Raw genomic sequence first — 16,779 nt, 5'->3', positions numbered from 1 at the left:
TGTTTCAGAAGCTAAAATAAGACTTTGTTGGTTTGGGTTCTTTATTTGGATACACTAGGCATCTGGTCTATCCTCCTTCCTTATGATACCACAATTGGAAACCAGATACTTGTTGCTGAAATCCTAACACAGGTCAAGAGTGATTCCTAAAACCAGCCAGCCTGCCAATCAGCTTCCAGATGAGGCAGATATTAAGAGAAAATATTTTACTTGCAGTATAACCAGAGGTGATCCAAAATCCCTCAGTGAGGATCATCTCTGCTTTGTCAAGGAGCCTCCTCTCCAGTGCAGAACTTGATTCTAAAATGCTGGTGATGTGGTGGCTGCTGGTGAGGGATGGTGGATGATTTGGTTGATTTAAATGCCTTGGCAGATTTATTCAGAAGGGTGAAGCAGCGCATGACGAAAGGCTTGCTGTACTTTTCTACAGTGACCAGCTTTAGTCAAGGTGGCTGCTGATACTATGGGGAGATGACCATTTGTGATGAACAAGGAGACACTGTTTCTTTTCCCAGGGCATGTTTGCCCCTTGGAAATGAGCTGATCAGGGAGGCCACAGGACCAAACTCTACAGCTGAATTTTTTTGAAGCCAGATAATTTTATGACCGCTGTTAACCGCTGTTATTTACCTAAACCAAGATAATGGTAAATGGAAACAAATCAACTCCGTGTTTCAAAACTGATGTTCCCTGGGGATAGGGAATAATGTCTCTCCTTCAGGGAGGAAAAGCAAAGGGCAGGAGTATGGCTTCCTTTGAGCGCACTAGTGGGGGCCCTAGGCTGCTCCAGCCTGACAGTGGGGTGACAGCCCAGGGACCCTGGGTGCTGTGGAGCACAGTGCTAATATCAGAGCTAGTTATTAGGTATTAGGTATGCACACTTATTCATACATGCAACCCACTTGGGATAAACTCTGCATAATCAGGCAGCCACCACTGCCAGGCCGTGTGAGGGGAGCCAGGACGCCCCACAGAAATGGGGCAGGGCCCTGGTTGGCAGCACAATGCTGTGACAGGAGGTGGAACTCTGATTCCCACTGTATTCCTAGCAGAATCAGTATAATTTGACAGGGTGCTTTTCTCCTGACCTCACCCCACATTAGGCCGGGAAGGTTAAATTTACCACCTCAAGAACCAAGAGCAGGACAGCATCACCAAGTGCAGAGCCAGACTGAAAATGAAAGTCCAGGGTGGGTCTGGGACATCCTGTATTTCCAGCAGACATGCAAAGAGAAGCATGAAAATGTTCTGAAAATCACATATCCTGGGAAGAGGCTGGAGAAGAGAAACAGCTGGCAGGAAAGCTGAAAAGGTAAAACCACATGTGTCGTTTTGCGGGACTCTGCCTGGAAGTTGGGCTCCTGTCTTATTACTCAAAGGCAAAGGGACAAAAAGTTAGTGGCCACAAACCTCTGTAGAAGACATTCAGGTTCAGTATAGGTTACATATAGAGGTTAAAATTGCCTGAGCCTTGAAACTCCCTGACAAGGGAATGCTGTGCACCTCGTGCTGGAGGCATTCAAGGCTATCAATAGTCAACTCCCTCTGCCTGAGAGGTGGTTTGAGAATTGGGAGTTCAGTCCTGTCACAGTTAAAAGAGCAGGTCTGAATGATTCACTAGAAGTCCCTGCCAATCTGGATGACACACTGATAACCCCACAGGCCAGGCCGTGGACCACTGGCCTCCCCCAGCTGTCTGCCCTCAATTTCTTACCAACTGCTCACTTTTGAAACAAACTTTTGCATGCTTTCAAAACATCTCCGGTTCTGTTTTCATCCACACTGGAAGTGTTTTTCTGGTCAGAAAAGAGGGAAAATATCTTGGTCAGCAAGTTCAGTCAATGAATCCAAAGCCCACAGTACCTAAACCTAAGAGGAAAATTATTTTTTTTCAGCTCTTCTAGCTCTTTTGGCTGGGCACCCTGAAGACGGGGTGAATTAGGTTTGTTCTCAGCTTTTCTCATGATAATCTCATGATAAGTTTTTAAGTATTATAATGAAGGAAAATGGGGTTATTTTTGAACACAGCACAGAATATCTCAGTCACAGAGAAAATAAACAGGGAGCTCTTTGCACATTTTCACTGCCATCCTTTTTCCAGCAGAACTGCACCTTTTATGCTCTGCTGTGGGCCTTTAACAAAAGCTTTTTTATTAACAGCTCTCCCCATATCTTGTGACTGTAACTTCTCAGTAAACCAGAACTTTGCTAGTGCTCAAAAGCCCTAGCAGCATCTCCAGAGCTGTGAAACACAGTATATTCCCTCCACATAGCTGTAATCAAGGTGAATCACAAAGGTTCCCACCTAACACTGCTCAAGAAATCTCTTTTTAGCAAACATAGCAAGAGCTTTAAGAGCTTCATTGGCGTTTGTTCCATATTGCTTAATGTCCTCTTAGGGGCCGTGGCTACCATCCCAAACAATATTTCTATGGCTTGCGTGGCTACATCCTTTTCCTGTGAATCAACGTTGGCATCTGCTCATCCAGAGTATTCAGGAGAAATATTTGCTGTTGCCTGGAGACTATGACAGGAGAAAAAGTATCAGGAGTCCTGAATTATTTCTGCAGTTCTTTCTGCGATACTGTGCCACTGCCAAACAATCCCCTTTACCTGGCAGTCGTATCTCTAACAGGGTTTTAAAACCTGTGGAATAGGTACAGATATATTTGCCAAGTGCCCAAAATACCTGTAAAGTCCTCCCAGGCCCACATGTGAAAGGCATCATGTAGAAATTACAAAATACATCTGATAGGCCAAGCAGACCCCATCCGTCTTTGTCAATACCATCATTGTTTGTACCCTCTGTCCTCCATGGGACGGAGATAAACCCTGTGGGGAGAGCAGGGCTCCATGGAGAGCCCCCCTTTGCTGAGCAGTGGGCTGGTAGCACCGGAGGTGCTGCAAACGTGCCATACCTACGGCTGTGCCTCCACCCGGCTGCTGCGCTGGGACTTTAAATGCACACACAAATGCTGCTGAACCCTGCGACGTTTCCACAAACTCCAGTTGTTAAAACCTTTCACATCCCACCGGCGACCGCTCACATATGTGGGGGATGAGAAAACTTCCTTCCATCCAGAGGTGCGAGAAAACTCTGGAGCTGCAGTCACGTGCCCCACAACAGCCTTACAAGCCGCAGGGTCCTGGATGGAAAAATTTCACTTCCATGTGTTGACTGAGTTAATGTGGTGGGGATAGTGGGCGGACATAAAGCGAAACTATGAAAAGAGATTAATTTGCAGCTGGAGCCCAGGCAGGGAGAATTCCAGTCTTCTGTTTGCTCAGAAAACGGCAACTATTACCAAAACCCAGTCAAAAAGAAGAGGTTAGGGGAGTGGTAATTAAAAAAAAAAAAAAAAAAGAAAAAAAAAATAAATGAAAACCAGGGCGGGGGAAAAAGCAGCAAACGTGAAACAAAGCCTCTCTGGAAATTAACATGTGGAATTCAAAACATTTGCAGTATAATAAACCCAGGCGAGCCCATAAAGCTGCAGTAGCCAAAAGGAGCTCTGTTCTGCCTGCGAGGAAAGCCGAGGCGGGTCAGGGCTGGCAGCAGCCGCCCCGCGGCCCCGCTTCCTGCGGCCCTGCGGGATGGCCGCTCCTGCCCGCGGCCATGGTCTGTTTCCACTCGAACCCCTTCGCTCTGGAGGAGGAGGATATAAATCAGCTGCGGAGCTGCCCACAGGGCTTAGTCACAGCAGGTATTGGTTTAGGGTGTCTTAGAGGAACTTTTTTTTTTTTTTTTTTTTTTTTTTTTTTTTTTTTCCTGTAAGTATTCTAGGGAATAAGCATCGGCTTTGTGAGGAAAAGGCGTGGCTGAATGGGCCAACGAGTCTAAACAAAGGACATTTTACATCACCAGGCAGAATCATCTAACATTTTGGACTGAACTCAGCCTCGAGGGGAAGAACTGTTCTGTGAGTTCCCAGCAGACTCTTGAAGTGTCCCCACCAAGCCAGTCTCACCATTTGTCCCAGTGTTCCCAGCCCAAGAGACCCTCTACAACTCCTTCACCCCTTCCTCCCACCTAACTCCTTCCTAGCACTGGTTTTGCCGCTTTCTTCCTGTTTGTGGCTGGTTCATGCACCTCAAACTGCTTCTGCTATGAGCTCCTCCTGACCCCTCTTCTGTGGGGCCCACGTAAGAAAGGCACCATTCTTCACTCTTACATTTTTTTTCTATTTTCACTTCACTCACCACACTTTTGCTGGTTGCTGGAGCATCTGGTCACTCTGCACACCACCCCTCTGCAGCAGAACAGCCTCACCAGCCCCACTGCTGGTACCAGACCTCTCACCTTCATGTCTGCCTGTTGTAATGTAGGCTATGAGGAGCCTCCCTGAAGCACAAGTCTCTCTCTCCCTTGCAGGCAGTGTTTTTGTGTCGGCGCTGCCCCCAACATGTCTTCAGCCTCCAGCTCCCACAACACCACCAGCACTGAAGTGAGGAGCCTCTTTGTTCACACTGACCACAGCACCTTCTCCCAAAGCCTCTTTCTCCAGACTCAAGCACATGCTAGCTTTCCCCAACACAGACCACACAAATTGCGGCAATTAGCAAGTGTAAAGGGCACGCTGTGTTTTTTGCTTGTGTTACTGCATCTTAATAGTCATTCATATCCTTGGGCATGGTCATCAGATAGTGTCCAGCAGGCTGCATTATCCAGACCTTCCCCTCATTTTGATGCTGTTGAGCCCCAATGGATATTTGCCTTCATGCACTTGAACATGAGTAATCTTCAGACTCTAGGCAGCATGGCTTCTTTCTCACCCATGCTATCCCCACGCTGTGTGTGCTCAGTCTCTGGCTCTTGATGTCCAATGGTGACCCCATCCTTTCCTGCCCCACTGCCATGTCCCCTCTGCTGTGCAAAGGCCTGGCAGAGCCCATTCTTCCTGAGATGATTCGCATGAGCAGCCCAAAGTCCCATCCACAGACCACTGCACTTACTGCATAGGAACCATATGGACTGAAAATTGGAGCCAGCTTATAACAGTCCTCCAAGCGTATTTCTTCTCCAAATTCTTTCCCTCTCTGCCTCCCAGTTTCATGACTAAACTGATAAGACAAACTCTGTCAGGACCAGGAACTTGGAAAGTTTCAGGGTTCCTTTTAAATGGTATTTTTCATCTCTTGCAATCTGGCACACCACTTCTATGTACAAGTGATACTAAACAAAGGTTGGCCAAAATCAAACAGTTAAGTTCCCAACTGCCTTTAAAAACAAAATAATCAGTAACAAGAAAGAACCCCTATTTTTTGGCACAAAAGCCACAGCTATTCCATAGCAAAGCAGTGAATAGTCAATAGTGTCTCTGGGACACATACAGCTGTTGCAGGAATTAGGAAGGGGGGAGGCAGGTACTAGGGTGGGATCTGAGCCACCTGGAGCTCTGCAGATCAAAGTCATCATATTATTCCATACCAAGAGGCAACTGGCACAGCCAGCCATACATAATGGCTTTAATTTCCAAGACATACTGAGGGTGGATAGCACCAGACACACCTGACTCAAGGCCAGAAAACAGCAAATGTTTGTAGCCCGGAGGCATGGGCTACTCCTTAGAAGGAGCCCACAGCAAGCGCCCATGACTACAACAAAATGTATGCAAAGAGAAGCTCTAGCCACCACAGACATCCCCCTGCCCCAAAGTAAGAACTGTAAGCACAACCTGTGCAGTGTACAGAGGCACACTTGGCCATGGCACCTTACAGGCATCTTGTTCTTGTGGGTGCTTCTCTCTGCCCTGCCACAGCAGGCACGCCAGGACCAACTGCTCTGATGCACAGGCCCAGCCCTACTTTATTGCCACTCTGAAAGTCCCATGCACTAAATCAATAAGCCAGAGTGGAGAATGTGAGACACACATTCAAAGCCGGAGGAATGTGTGTCTCAAAACTATCCTGTCAGAATAGGCTATTTATACTTTTCTGAGCCTTCCCTAGCCTTACCAGCCATGGTAGGTTCACCTAAACAACCACTAGGTAAACTTGATAACTCTGTGAGAAAGAGCATGGACAACTCATCCATGGTAAATACAAGGAAGGAGAGACACTCTAAAGAGTGTCTGCTGCCACAGACCAAAGCTGCAATGAATCCTAATGATATCAGATCTGGTAAATCCTTCCACTGCTGAAGGCTTTTGTATCCCATTCTGCTCTTCTTTTCTATCCCCTGCGTGAACCAGCTCAAGGTTAGTTTCAAAAAGCTGAGCAGAGTGACCGAGCATATATCATTAATAAACTCCCAGAAGAAAACAGTTCTGGCTTCCTGCAATCAGTGCACTTGGAGGGCAAGGGAAGTACCCAAGTATCATGGGCAAAGACCTCCTTTTAGCACAGCTTCCTGGTTGTTTGTCATACCAATAGCATTGTGCAACTGATACAGCTATTTTCTTCATCAATTATTAACTGGTCAAAGACTGTTTGAAGAGCTGTACTGAAACTCCAGAAAGGAAGCAAGCAGTTTCAAGCTCCATGTGTGTGCCCTGCAATAGGCTTGGGATCCCCTCCAGATCAGATACTCTCACTCTTCAGGAGCTGACAGCTTGATTCCCGGCAGCAGAGGAGGCACACCTGGGCACTTGCTGTAACTGGGCACAAGTTTCCTAGGCAGAATCCATCCTCACATGGGGCTCATTGTCTTCATGCCCAGGAGCAAGGCTTCAGTTAAAGGTACTGCTGAAGGCCAGCAATGCTGAAGCTGTGCCTGAGGCTCTTCTCTCAGGGATCAGCATGCAGACCACACCGTGCACTAATTTACATCAGTATCTGCCAAAGAAACTCCCCACATAGCTTTTGCAGTGTCCAAGGGAAGCAGCTTCCACCAGCAACACTCTTCTTCCTCCACCTTTCCTCCACCCAGCTCACCTTTAGTGCCAGACCGCACAAGTGCATAGAGCTAACAGCAGGGAGGGTTGGCTCACCGGTGTAAGCCTTGAGGTATCCTACAGCTTTTGTTTGGCAGGAACTTTTCCAACATGAATTAGGAAAGCCGAACACTGAGACATCTTAAGACAGCTGAAGGACCGGTGGTTCAGCAGCAACATTTCAGCCTCAGTTTGGAAGCAAAAGCTTGCTCCAAAGAGCTCAAAGGTGAAAGCACAAGACTTAACACCATAACCAGTGCTGGCAAGGATGTGTTCCTAAACAAAAACAATGATCTGGAAAGTTTCTGGCATTCCTGATACTCCAAGATGTACAAGGACTTAAATATGATAGCAGGGTGATGTGTGCATACACTTGAGCCTTCACTGGGGGTTCACGTTCCTCTCCCCCACAAAGCACCAAAGAGCCCCTCTGTGCAAGTAAACCTGTACCACCAAGAAGCCAGGACTGAGATTTGGAGTATTTCTTAACACTTCAACATCCCACTTTAGCCTCACTCAAAACACACATAAGCTCTCCTTGAAGGGGAAGGAGCTATGCAGGAACACACAAAACACACAGGCAACAAAAGCCAATCCCAGGTTTAAGCCATGCTCATCAGAAAGAGCTTGTCAGGAACAGACTGAGTGACTCAAGCACTCCCCAAGAGACAGGTTAGAGGCCACCAGGGTAGGTCACACCAGGTATTTGCTGCCACTGATCTGCTCCCAAACACTTGCATGGCTGAATCAATGAGGATCAACGGAGGGATGCCTGGGCACACTGTGGGCATTTCAAGGGTCAAGAGAAGGGAAGCACCTGCATTTGTGGGGTTGCCTAAAACCAACCCCTCAATTTTTGTAAGTAAAACCAGCTTCACTGTCAGTTTCTTGAAAAAACTTGGGGTTTATTGATTTAAACTGCAAACAGTCATTACAAAAGAGATTCTCTTTTAAATAAACTCACACAAAGAGGAAGAAAAAGCAGTGTAGCGAACAGTAACAGGGGAAAAAAAAAATTACATTCATTATTCTCTTTGTGCCAGTCCCATTCACCTTGGCAAGGAAAACTCCAAACTTGGAATACAGAAATGCAAAGACAAACTGTATTTGGAATGTCTTCAGATAGGCACTTTGAGCCCAAGGCTTTTCTCCTTGAAGAATCTATACAATAAGAGGAAGAAAAAGGTCTTCCTTCCACGTTGTCTCGCAACAGAGCTCAGGTATGTACATTCTAAAGCCCAGGTAGGCAAGACCCGGGAGAGGAGAAGAGAAAGAGAAGAGAAAAGGCAAAGATGCACAACAACTCCATTTGCAGTCCAACACAAAAAAAGGGGGAGGGAGTTCTAAAATAAATAATCCAAACACAGTTTTTGCATTTTTTTAAATTAATTTTTCATTTTTTAAAATAAAATAACCAAAAAAAGTGTAAAGTTACAAAAAAATGTCATTGTAGTATAATATATTAAACTGTGGGGAAAAAAGGAAAAAAGACACTTCACAATCTTAAGATTAATATGGAAGATCATAATTTAAACATAAAAGAATATATTCTATGGATTCATCATCCCGATAAATATGAACAAAATTAAAAAGCAAAGGTTTTGGCAATAAATACGTTTTGATAAGTTAAATAAGCTTTTTATATTGTTGTGCAGTGACAAGCAAAATTTGCTCTCCAATTTCTGAAAAGTTATACAAAATTAAAAACCCAGAAAAAATAATAAAAAGCTTGGCGTGAGTGCTCTAAGATAGGTCTAAAGTACTCTAGAGCAAAACCATTAAAGCTATGTCTACTGGAACTTTGTTTACACGAACTTGTGTGTGGAATGACTTCTGTTAGCCCCACCCCTCTATTTCTTTATTTGTTTTAAGATGTCACATGTATACATGGGGAACTTTTAGCACCAAAGTCAAGTCTCTCATAGTCCATCTGTTTTTTGCTCTTCTTTTGTTTTCTTCCTCCCAGTCGAAGTCCCACTCATGTTACAATCTTTGTCCGTTCTCAGCTTTTCTTCCCACAGACCTGAGCGGATCCAGGCAAGATTTAGTCTTTTAAGGGGAGGGGAGAAAGATGACTGGATGTTAACACTTGCCCACGTGCCTGCAGCCTAGCAGAAAGTGGCCAGCTGGGAAGGGACTGGGAGAGGGCGATGCAGTACATGGCCAGTGGAGGGAGCCGGATTCGGACATTTCCTGCACATCTGGAAGCGCACAGAGCTGCTGGTGCCCTCTGCAGCTGGAGAGGTAATACAGTCACAGTGAAAAGTGTTAAAAGGCACTAATTTTGTAAACGTTATTGCTTCTCATCGTAATTTTGGCACTTAAGGTTTAAGCCAGTGGGTATCAGGCAGGCAGGTGGACATGTTAACATCCAGCTTGGACTACTGGGGACAAGGTGGGGGGAGTTCAGCTTAACATTGTAATAGAGGTGGGGAGGGGCAAGAGTAAACCCCAGATTAGTCGTCGGAGATGGAGAGTCTGCTGAAGATGGGAAGACGTCTTGAGGTGTCCAGGATAGGGGAATCTGAGCCGCTGTGGCTGCTGCTGGAGCTGCTCAGATAGCCCTCCTGGTCAGAGAGGGAGTCCTGAGGACTGGGTGGCGAGTCAAACATGTTGGGGGACTCGGACATGGGCCTGAACAAGAAGGTGGTGGGGGAGTTCCCGCTGGGCACCTGCACCCCCATGCTGGGGGCAAAGAGACTGACCAGCTCCTGGCTGGAGAAGGTGAAGGGGTTGCTGGCGCAGTCAGGCAAGGTGGGGGAGCCCAGCAGGTCGTCGGCGCTCAGCATGGGCGGCGGTGTGATGGAAGTGGGGCTGTCCAGCAGCCCGCTGGCAGCAGTGCTGGGGAAGCCGGCAAAGCTGAAGCTGTGCTGCAGGCGGGGTCTGTCGGCGAGGGCAGGCTCCCGGCTCCCCGCCACGGCGCGGCGCTCCTCCGCGTTGTGGATGAAGTGGCAGCGCGGCCCATAGGGACAGAAGCCGATGGTGTGGAAAGTGCGGCACAGCTCGGTCTTGTACTTGGGGTGACGGGTTAGGCTCCGCAGCTCGTGGATGCCGTGGGCGAACTGGCACTTGTCACCGTACTTGCAGGCGCCGTTCTCCTCGAAGGGGCGGCACAGCTCCGTCTTGTAGCGGCTGGAGTTGACCTGTCCCCCGGGCTGCTTCTGCTGCAGCAGGCGCTCGCCACCCTCGGAGAAGGAGCGGTCCCGGAAGCGGCTTTCGCGGGGGCCCAGCATGGGGGCCGGCTCCCCTTTCAGGCTGCTGAGGAGCTGGTTCTGGTGAAACTTGGAGTTGGGCAGGGTGACAGAGTGCCTCCTAGGGAAACCCCCGCCCGCCGGGGTGCCCACCGCCTTCCTGTCCAGCAGGCACCCGCTGACACCCGAGGGGCTGTAATTCAACATCTTGTTGCTCTGCGGGGACAAAGCAAGAGCCGGTCACGTCAATGTTATTGCCACCACCTCCTCCGACATCGCCACGCAGCCCCGAGAGCGCGGCGCGGCACCCCACCGCCTGCCACTACCGCGGCCCGGGAAGCGGCGGCGGCCGCCCTGCCCCGACAGCCCTGCCTGGACATCTCCCCCGCAGCCACATCTGCTGCAGCCCCCTCCGCCGCCCCACGAGCGGAGCGGTCCCGGGGCCGGCCGAGCGCCCAGCGCGGGGGGGCGCCCGAAACCCCCGCGCGACGGGAGCGCTTCGCTGGGAGCGCCCCCGGGGACGGCGGCGCGCGGGAAGGGCAGCGCGCGGCGCGGCGCCCGCCCAACCGCTCCCGCAGCGCGGCCGGCCAGGGGCGGCCGAGCCCCGCGGGGAGGGAGCCCGCCCGGCCCCCGCCCGGCCCCGCGGCAGCGCCGCCGCCCTCCGCGCCGCGCCCGGGCGTGTTGTAGCGCGGCGGCCCCGGGGGCACGGGAAGGATCCGGCCCCCCCGCTCGGCACCGCGGCTGAGCCCGCCGGGAGCGCGGGCGGCTCCCCCACCCTTCCTCCTCCGGAGCGGCCGAGGCGGGAAACGCGGGCGGGAGAGACCCCGGAGTCCCGAAATGGGGTGGCCGCGCTCGGATCCCGCCCCGCGCCCTCCGGTCCCGGCGCTGAACTTGTCCACGATCAGAAAACGAAGTGGGGGGAGGGGAAGGGGGAAAGCCCGAACACGAGCCCCAAGGAAGCCGAAAAGCCCCGAAGCTGGCGGCGGAACCCCCGCCGGCGCACTTACCTTGCATAAAACTTCGCTCAAGTCGAAGATGGTGGGCGACACCAGGGCTGTGGACATCTTCGGCGAGCGAGGGGGGAAGCGAGTGGGGCAGCGGCACTCGGACACGAGGAGTCACGGCGTGGGTAAGGCACAGCCTCCAGCGCCCCTGCTCGCAGCCTCCCCCCGCCGCCGACACAGCCACCAGCCCGCCCGGCCGCCGCGCCCGCTCGCCGCTTCCAGGGGGCTCGGGGAAAGCTCAACTTATAAAGTTTGTGACTTACCCCCCGGGAGGAGGAGCCGGCGGCGGGAAAGGGGAGGAGGAGGAGGGCAGGGTGATTGACACCGCAACTGAATCACCCGGGCGGGCAGGCCCAAAAAAACTTTCGGGAGGAAGGAGAGGGGGAGGGACAAGGGGGAGGGGGGACAGAACGCGCAGCGGCCGGCGGGCGGGCGGGTGGCTGTGCCGGGCCCGCCCTGCCCTGCCCCGCGCCGCGCCGCGCCGGAGGGGGCGGTTGTGCGGCCGTACCGAGCGACTCCGCGCGCCTGAGCGCGCGTGTCCGTTTCTGCTCGCGTCTCCGCGCGCGTGTCCGTTTCTGCTCGCGTCTCCGCGCGCGCGTCCCCGTGCGCGCGTCCCCGCGCGCTTGTCCGCGTGCGCCCACGTTGTGCGCGCGTGTCCAACTGGGCACGCGCCCGCGCGCGAACTCCCCTCCGCCGGCGCGCGCGGCCGTCCCGTTCCGCTCCGCGCGGGGGGCGCGCGCCCAACGGCCGCGGCGGGCGGCGGCTCCGCGGCTCGCGGACACTTCCCGGGAAACCCGCTCGGAGCCGAGCCGAGCCGCGCCCGGCCCTGCGCCCTGCAGCGCTTTGTGCTGGGCACCCCCGCCGCCCTCCTCCCCTCCCTCGGAGCCTCACTCCTTTTTCACATTTTTACTGAAACCTGGCAGGCTCTGCAAGGGGAAATAGCTCACATCCCCAGCAATTTAAGTTGTTAAAATGCGCGTCTGCTCTTTAAAAGGGTGTGTGATAAATCCTGCCTTTTCTCACAGTCCCCAGGACTCAAACCTAACACTGAAAAAAAATAGTTTAAGAAATTGTCTCTAAGCAAGTAACCTGGTCCAGGTTTTAGTAAACAAAGTATGCTTCAATGATTCATACTGATATTGGTATGGCAGAGACAGTGGGGCAATGGTGGCTGTTTCTGTATAAAAATAAAAATGAGCCCAGCTGTTGAAAGCTTGTCAATACCAGGGCGCCTCCGCGCTCAGTCTCTGCCCAGTTATCCCCCTTAGCCCCAGCCGGGCCGAGCCTTGCCCCAGCTATAACTTCAGTGGGTGTTCATCCAAGGCTGAGCAATGGCATCTGGGCCCTCTTCCCCGCCCCGGCACTGCAGGCTCTTCCTCCTTCCCTGCACTCCAGCTTGGCTGGGAGAACAGAAACCCCTGCCTTGAGCTGCAGAGCGCTGACCCGAGCGGCCATCGCACCGAAAACTTCAAACAAATGATCCACTTCCTCCTCTGTTTGCTTTGGAGTCGCGGCATCTGGACTTTGCGCTGGCGGCTGATTTTTTTCCCCTCCTCTGGTCTTCAAGAACAACTAAAATAACCAGCCGAGAGATATGCCCACAGGGCTATTCCAGATTTTTTTTTTTTATGATCATTATTATTATTATTTCCTTAAGGAGAGCAGTCAGGTTCTTCGAATTTCCTTCTTTTTTTTTTTTTTTTCCCTCGCCTTGGCCAGAAGTGAGGAGTAGACAGGGGAGTGAACAGCCTATTATTTTCTGCAGTTGTTTACTCGTTCTGTAGATGGTGCTTGTTCCCAGGGCTCTAAGCCTCTCTATAATTAAACCCAGTTTAATTGTTAGTTAGAAACGTCATTTCGGGGACTTTCCAAGAGTTACAGAGAAAGCCAGCCGAGATAACCATTTCACTACCGAGTCGCTCCCAGCCTGGATTTTGCCCCGTTCTTCCTGTCGTCCAGCCACGGCACGGGGCTGATCTTGGAGTGGGACTGCAGCCAGCCCAGGGCCAGCAGCCCCTCCACCAGGAGAGCCCTCTGCCCCTGCTGCTCTTGCGGTATCCGCTTGTCCCGTGTGCATTTGTTTTGGAAACTTGAGGTTTAAGGCTGCACATTTCCGCAGATCAAGTGGCAAAGGCTGAAGCCGAGAAGGAATTTTTTCCAGTGATTTAGCTTGGCAAACCCCGACTCCATGGTGGTCTGCCTTGCATTGCCTGCGCACATGCTCAGCTCAGGAATTTAGCTGCTCACCCCACCTCGTGGCTAAAAGTCAGAGCCCTCTGGGCCAGAGTGGGAATTTGTGTGGGCATGAATTCACACTGAGCAGAGGAATGAAAAAATTGGAGCCTTACACCGCCCGCCAGAGCCGTGCCAGAACTTTGATAGATGCAAATGAATAAAGATAGGTAAATGAATAAATGAAAGTCAATTATTAAAGAAGATTACTGAAAAAGTGAATGAATGCAATGCCATGTTCACTAGCCTTCTTGTGTGAGTCACTCCATCCAGGCCAGCACATTCCAGTTGGGATACTACAGCTGGGCCTGGGAAGCAGGAATAAACGTCCAAAATCTCCCAAACCCTTCTCAAACTTGCCCTCAGCACAAGAGCTGCTTTTGGAGTCCTCTCCTTCTCTGGGTCAAATGCAAGCAGATGCCAAACTTGTCACAAAATACAGAGGGATAAGATTCTCCATTAGACCTGTGCACACATTTAGCAGAGGAATTAGAACCACTTTCCTGCACGAGATCTGAAACAGGCCAGAGTGTCCAGAAGGTGGGGAAGAAGAAGGGGGCAGCGAATGAAATTATAAAAGCAGGAGATTTAAAGGATTACTTTTTCCAATTGCATCTGTGTATAAAACTGTGGGCTCGCTGGCACATGATGCTGTAGAGGTCAAAAGTATAAACCAGGTCAAAAAAGCAATTTGACAAATTTATGGAGTAAAAGTCCCTGGAGGTTTACTAAAGGCCAAGGCAGACCTCTGCAACATGTTGCTGGACAATGCACAGCAAAAGTATCGCTCTCTCATCCCTATTTTCCCCCATAAGCATTGACTGCTCTTGGAGGTAAGAGGAAAGCCATAACAGACCTTTGGTCTGATCCAGTTTGGCACTGGGATGTTCAAATCAGCACTATCTTGTCCCCGAGCCACTGAGCACGGGTTCACACGCTGGCCTCTGCTAAAGAGGAGAACAGTCTCATGGGGTGGCTGCACTCTTTGCTCAGTTTAACTCCCCACCAGGGTAATAAGAGGTTACTTTGAGCACTGAGTGTAAACTGGATCCAAGTGCCAGCTTTGCCACAAATATATTTGATGATGGTGCAGCTCCTGTGGCAAAAGAACAAGGTTGCTATCTTAAGACACCTGCACTTCCCCTCACCTGGAGCCATTTGGCACTTGGAAGCCTGCAGATCAGCTTGCGTCAGAGTCACTGAGCAAGAACTAGAGTACAAAAAAGCCTGAATTGTTGAAAACAAGGTGGGGGTGGGGTGTTTTGGTTTATTCCCCCTCCTACCACCCAGTTCCCAAAGTTTCAAGGTAGGAAAGGGAAGTGCTTTCATCACAAGCAACATTTTCCCCTGTGAGTTTCAGATGAGGGGGGCATTTCACTCCCTTGCTCCCGTGGGAATCCTCAGGTAAACAGGCATGTCTTGTCTGCAGTGGTGCTCTAACATACAGAGGCTGGGAACAGAGGAAGGACAAACCTCCTGACTTTATTTTTGCTGGGGGTGTCAAATGAACCAAGGCTTTCTGCAGTCACTATTCTATACATATCTTTTGGGTCTGATGCTATTTTTGTTGGCTGTGACCCTGGAGGTGTAGGTGTGGAAGTGCCTTTCTGCTGCTCTCTGCAAGCGGGTGTAGATGTTTCCTCTGTTCCAGGCGCCTCCTCAGACTCTGTGGCCTTTCAGGGGGAGTAGGCGGATGTCAGTGTGGCCTTTCCCCACCTGTCTGTAACTTTTTAATACTTCTTTTTATTTTGGCCTTGCGCTTCTTCCATGGAACATCTCTGGGTAGCCACTGGGAGGTGTAAATGGCTTGAGATGGAAACCACAGCTTGTAGGTGCGCCCTCTGCCAGGCTTTTCTGGCACCCGAGGAAGTCAGGTCTCTGCCTGCTCCCAAGCAAAAGGGATATTACCAGCTGCTCGGTGAGAAAACAAATTCTCAGAGATACAGGAAAGTTTGTTAAGGTGGTGGGAAGCAACGGGAGTGAGATTCCTGGCAGCTTGGGTATGTAAACATTAATAAAATAGAGAGTGTGTGCATGTGTGTACTTTGTGGTGGCAGGAAACCCAAGAAGCTAGCTTCATTATTTTTGCTGGAATTGGTAGCAGCCATACCAGACAAATATTATAAGCCCTTAATCCTCCTGACTTTACACCTGTGAATGACCTGAAGACTATCCAAGGTGATCTAAATTACAGCACATCTTTACTAATTAGTAATGGGGGTTGGGATCTGATTTAGTTGTTCATAAAAAGGGCTTTCTGTTATTCAGTAGCTCAGATGTTGGACTACCTATGGGGGAAGTGAGGGGAAAGCAGGAGGTGGAGGTAATGGGTGGCCTCTTCTGAAGTGTCACATGGATGTGACTGGCCTGCCACAAATTTAGCACCGGTGCCACCGACAAGACACTGCAGTGGAAAAAGCAGAGATGTCCTTTTAAGCAGACACAGGGTAAGGAAATTGGCTAAAGTTAATGGATCTAAGTTACAATTTCCAGTGGAAATACTAATGCAATTAATGTATTTCCACACAGCAGGACAGCAAGCCCATGCAAGTGTTTAGCTGTTTGTCATGACTGCTCAGGAGGCTGGCCTAGCCACATCCTGGGGTCTGTCCAGCTGCATCCAGACACATGCAGCCTGTGCTGAGCGTGGGAGCAGTGTGTGTGGCAGTAGGTTTGAGGGGCTGGAGGAGAGGACCATCATCAGGACTGGCTGCTGCATGGTCGTGAAAAGTGAAGGTGCCCAACAAGGAACATCTCTCTCGCTGCCTGTGACCTGGGTGTGGGGCTGTTACTTTACCCCAGCTCCATGGCAGTGCAGTCCCCAGCTGAGGTCTGCACATCCTGTCTGGACACAGGGACAAGCAGGAAAGCCCAACAGCCCCCTCACACAGCACCACAGATCTCCCTGCTGCCCACTTGCTGCTTTAACCACCACCTCCTGCAGAGAAATCTCCCTCTTTTAAGGGGTGTGCCTGTTCTCAGTGAAGTTACAAAGCCTCTAGGGCAAGGTGCAAGACTCGTCTGGTCTCCTCCCTGAACATGCCGCAAGTGCATTAAGCTAGAGAAGGGATTTCCATCCTGCCAGTGTGGTAATGGGAGCTGAGGAAGTGCCCAGCCTGGCTGCAGCAAGGCGAGGCATGGAGCAAGATGTGTTTCTCATCAGTGGTGGAGCAGAGCCATGGAGCTGCTGTTGGGGAAGCTGGTGTTCTATCCTGCTGTGGATCCCTGCAGCAGCACCCCTCTGGAGAGCCCACACCGATGGGACAGCCTGTGCAGCCAGGTGCCAGCATCCTCTTTCCTCCAGGTCTCAGCCGGGCACATGGCTGTCCTGAGGTCCCCCGCATCCCTGCTGGGCCCAACTTCAGGAGTGGATTATTGTGTGCAGCAAGGACACAGCTTCAAATAAGTGCCCTTAACATGGCCAAATCTGCACAAGGCTCTGTGCCTGCCAGGGCAGAGGGAAGTCAAATATAGCTCACC

The 16,779-nt window shown here is 50.9% G+C and overlaps 1 protein-coding gene across 1 annotated transcript; it reads right to left on the bottom strand.

The window, feature by feature from the left end:
* Positions 1–7,756: 7,756 nt before the first annotated feature.
* On the bottom strand, positions 7,757–11,287 carry ZFP36L1 (ZFP36 ring finger protein like 1). The gene is made up of 2 exons (XM_030274482.4): positions 11,071–11,287; positions 7,757–10,279 (listed from the first exon to the last, which is right to left on the bottom strand). The coding sequence occupies exons 1-2, from the start codon at positions 11,125–11,127 to the stop codon at positions 9,329–9,331; spliced, it is 1,008 nt and encodes a 335-aa protein (XP_030130342.1). The 5' UTR covers positions 11,128–11,287; the 3' UTR covers positions 7,757–9,328.
* Between the last annotated feature and the right edge of the window lie 5,492 nt (positions 11,288–16,779).

This window comes from Taeniopygia guttata, chromosome 5, assembly GCF_048771995.1.
Source record: "Taeniopygia guttata chromosome 5, bTaeGut7.mat, whole genome shotgun sequence".
Classification (NCBI taxonomy): Eukaryota; Metazoa; Chordata; class Aves; order Passeriformes; family Estrildidae; genus Taeniopygia; species Taeniopygia guttata.
The sequence above is the reverse complement of the archived record's forward strand: the minus strand, read 5'-3'. Positions and strand labels throughout refer to the sequence as shown.

Coding starts and splice junctions, on each gene's coding strand:
- ZFP36L1 (XM_030274482.4), bottom strand. CDS start 11,127: ATGTCCACAGCCCTGGTGTCGCCCACCATCTTCGACTTGAGCGAAGTT. Junction 10,280..11,070: donor TGAGCGAAGTTTTATGCAAG/GTAAGTGCGCCG, acceptor TTGTCCCCGCAG/AGCAACAAGATGTTGAATTA.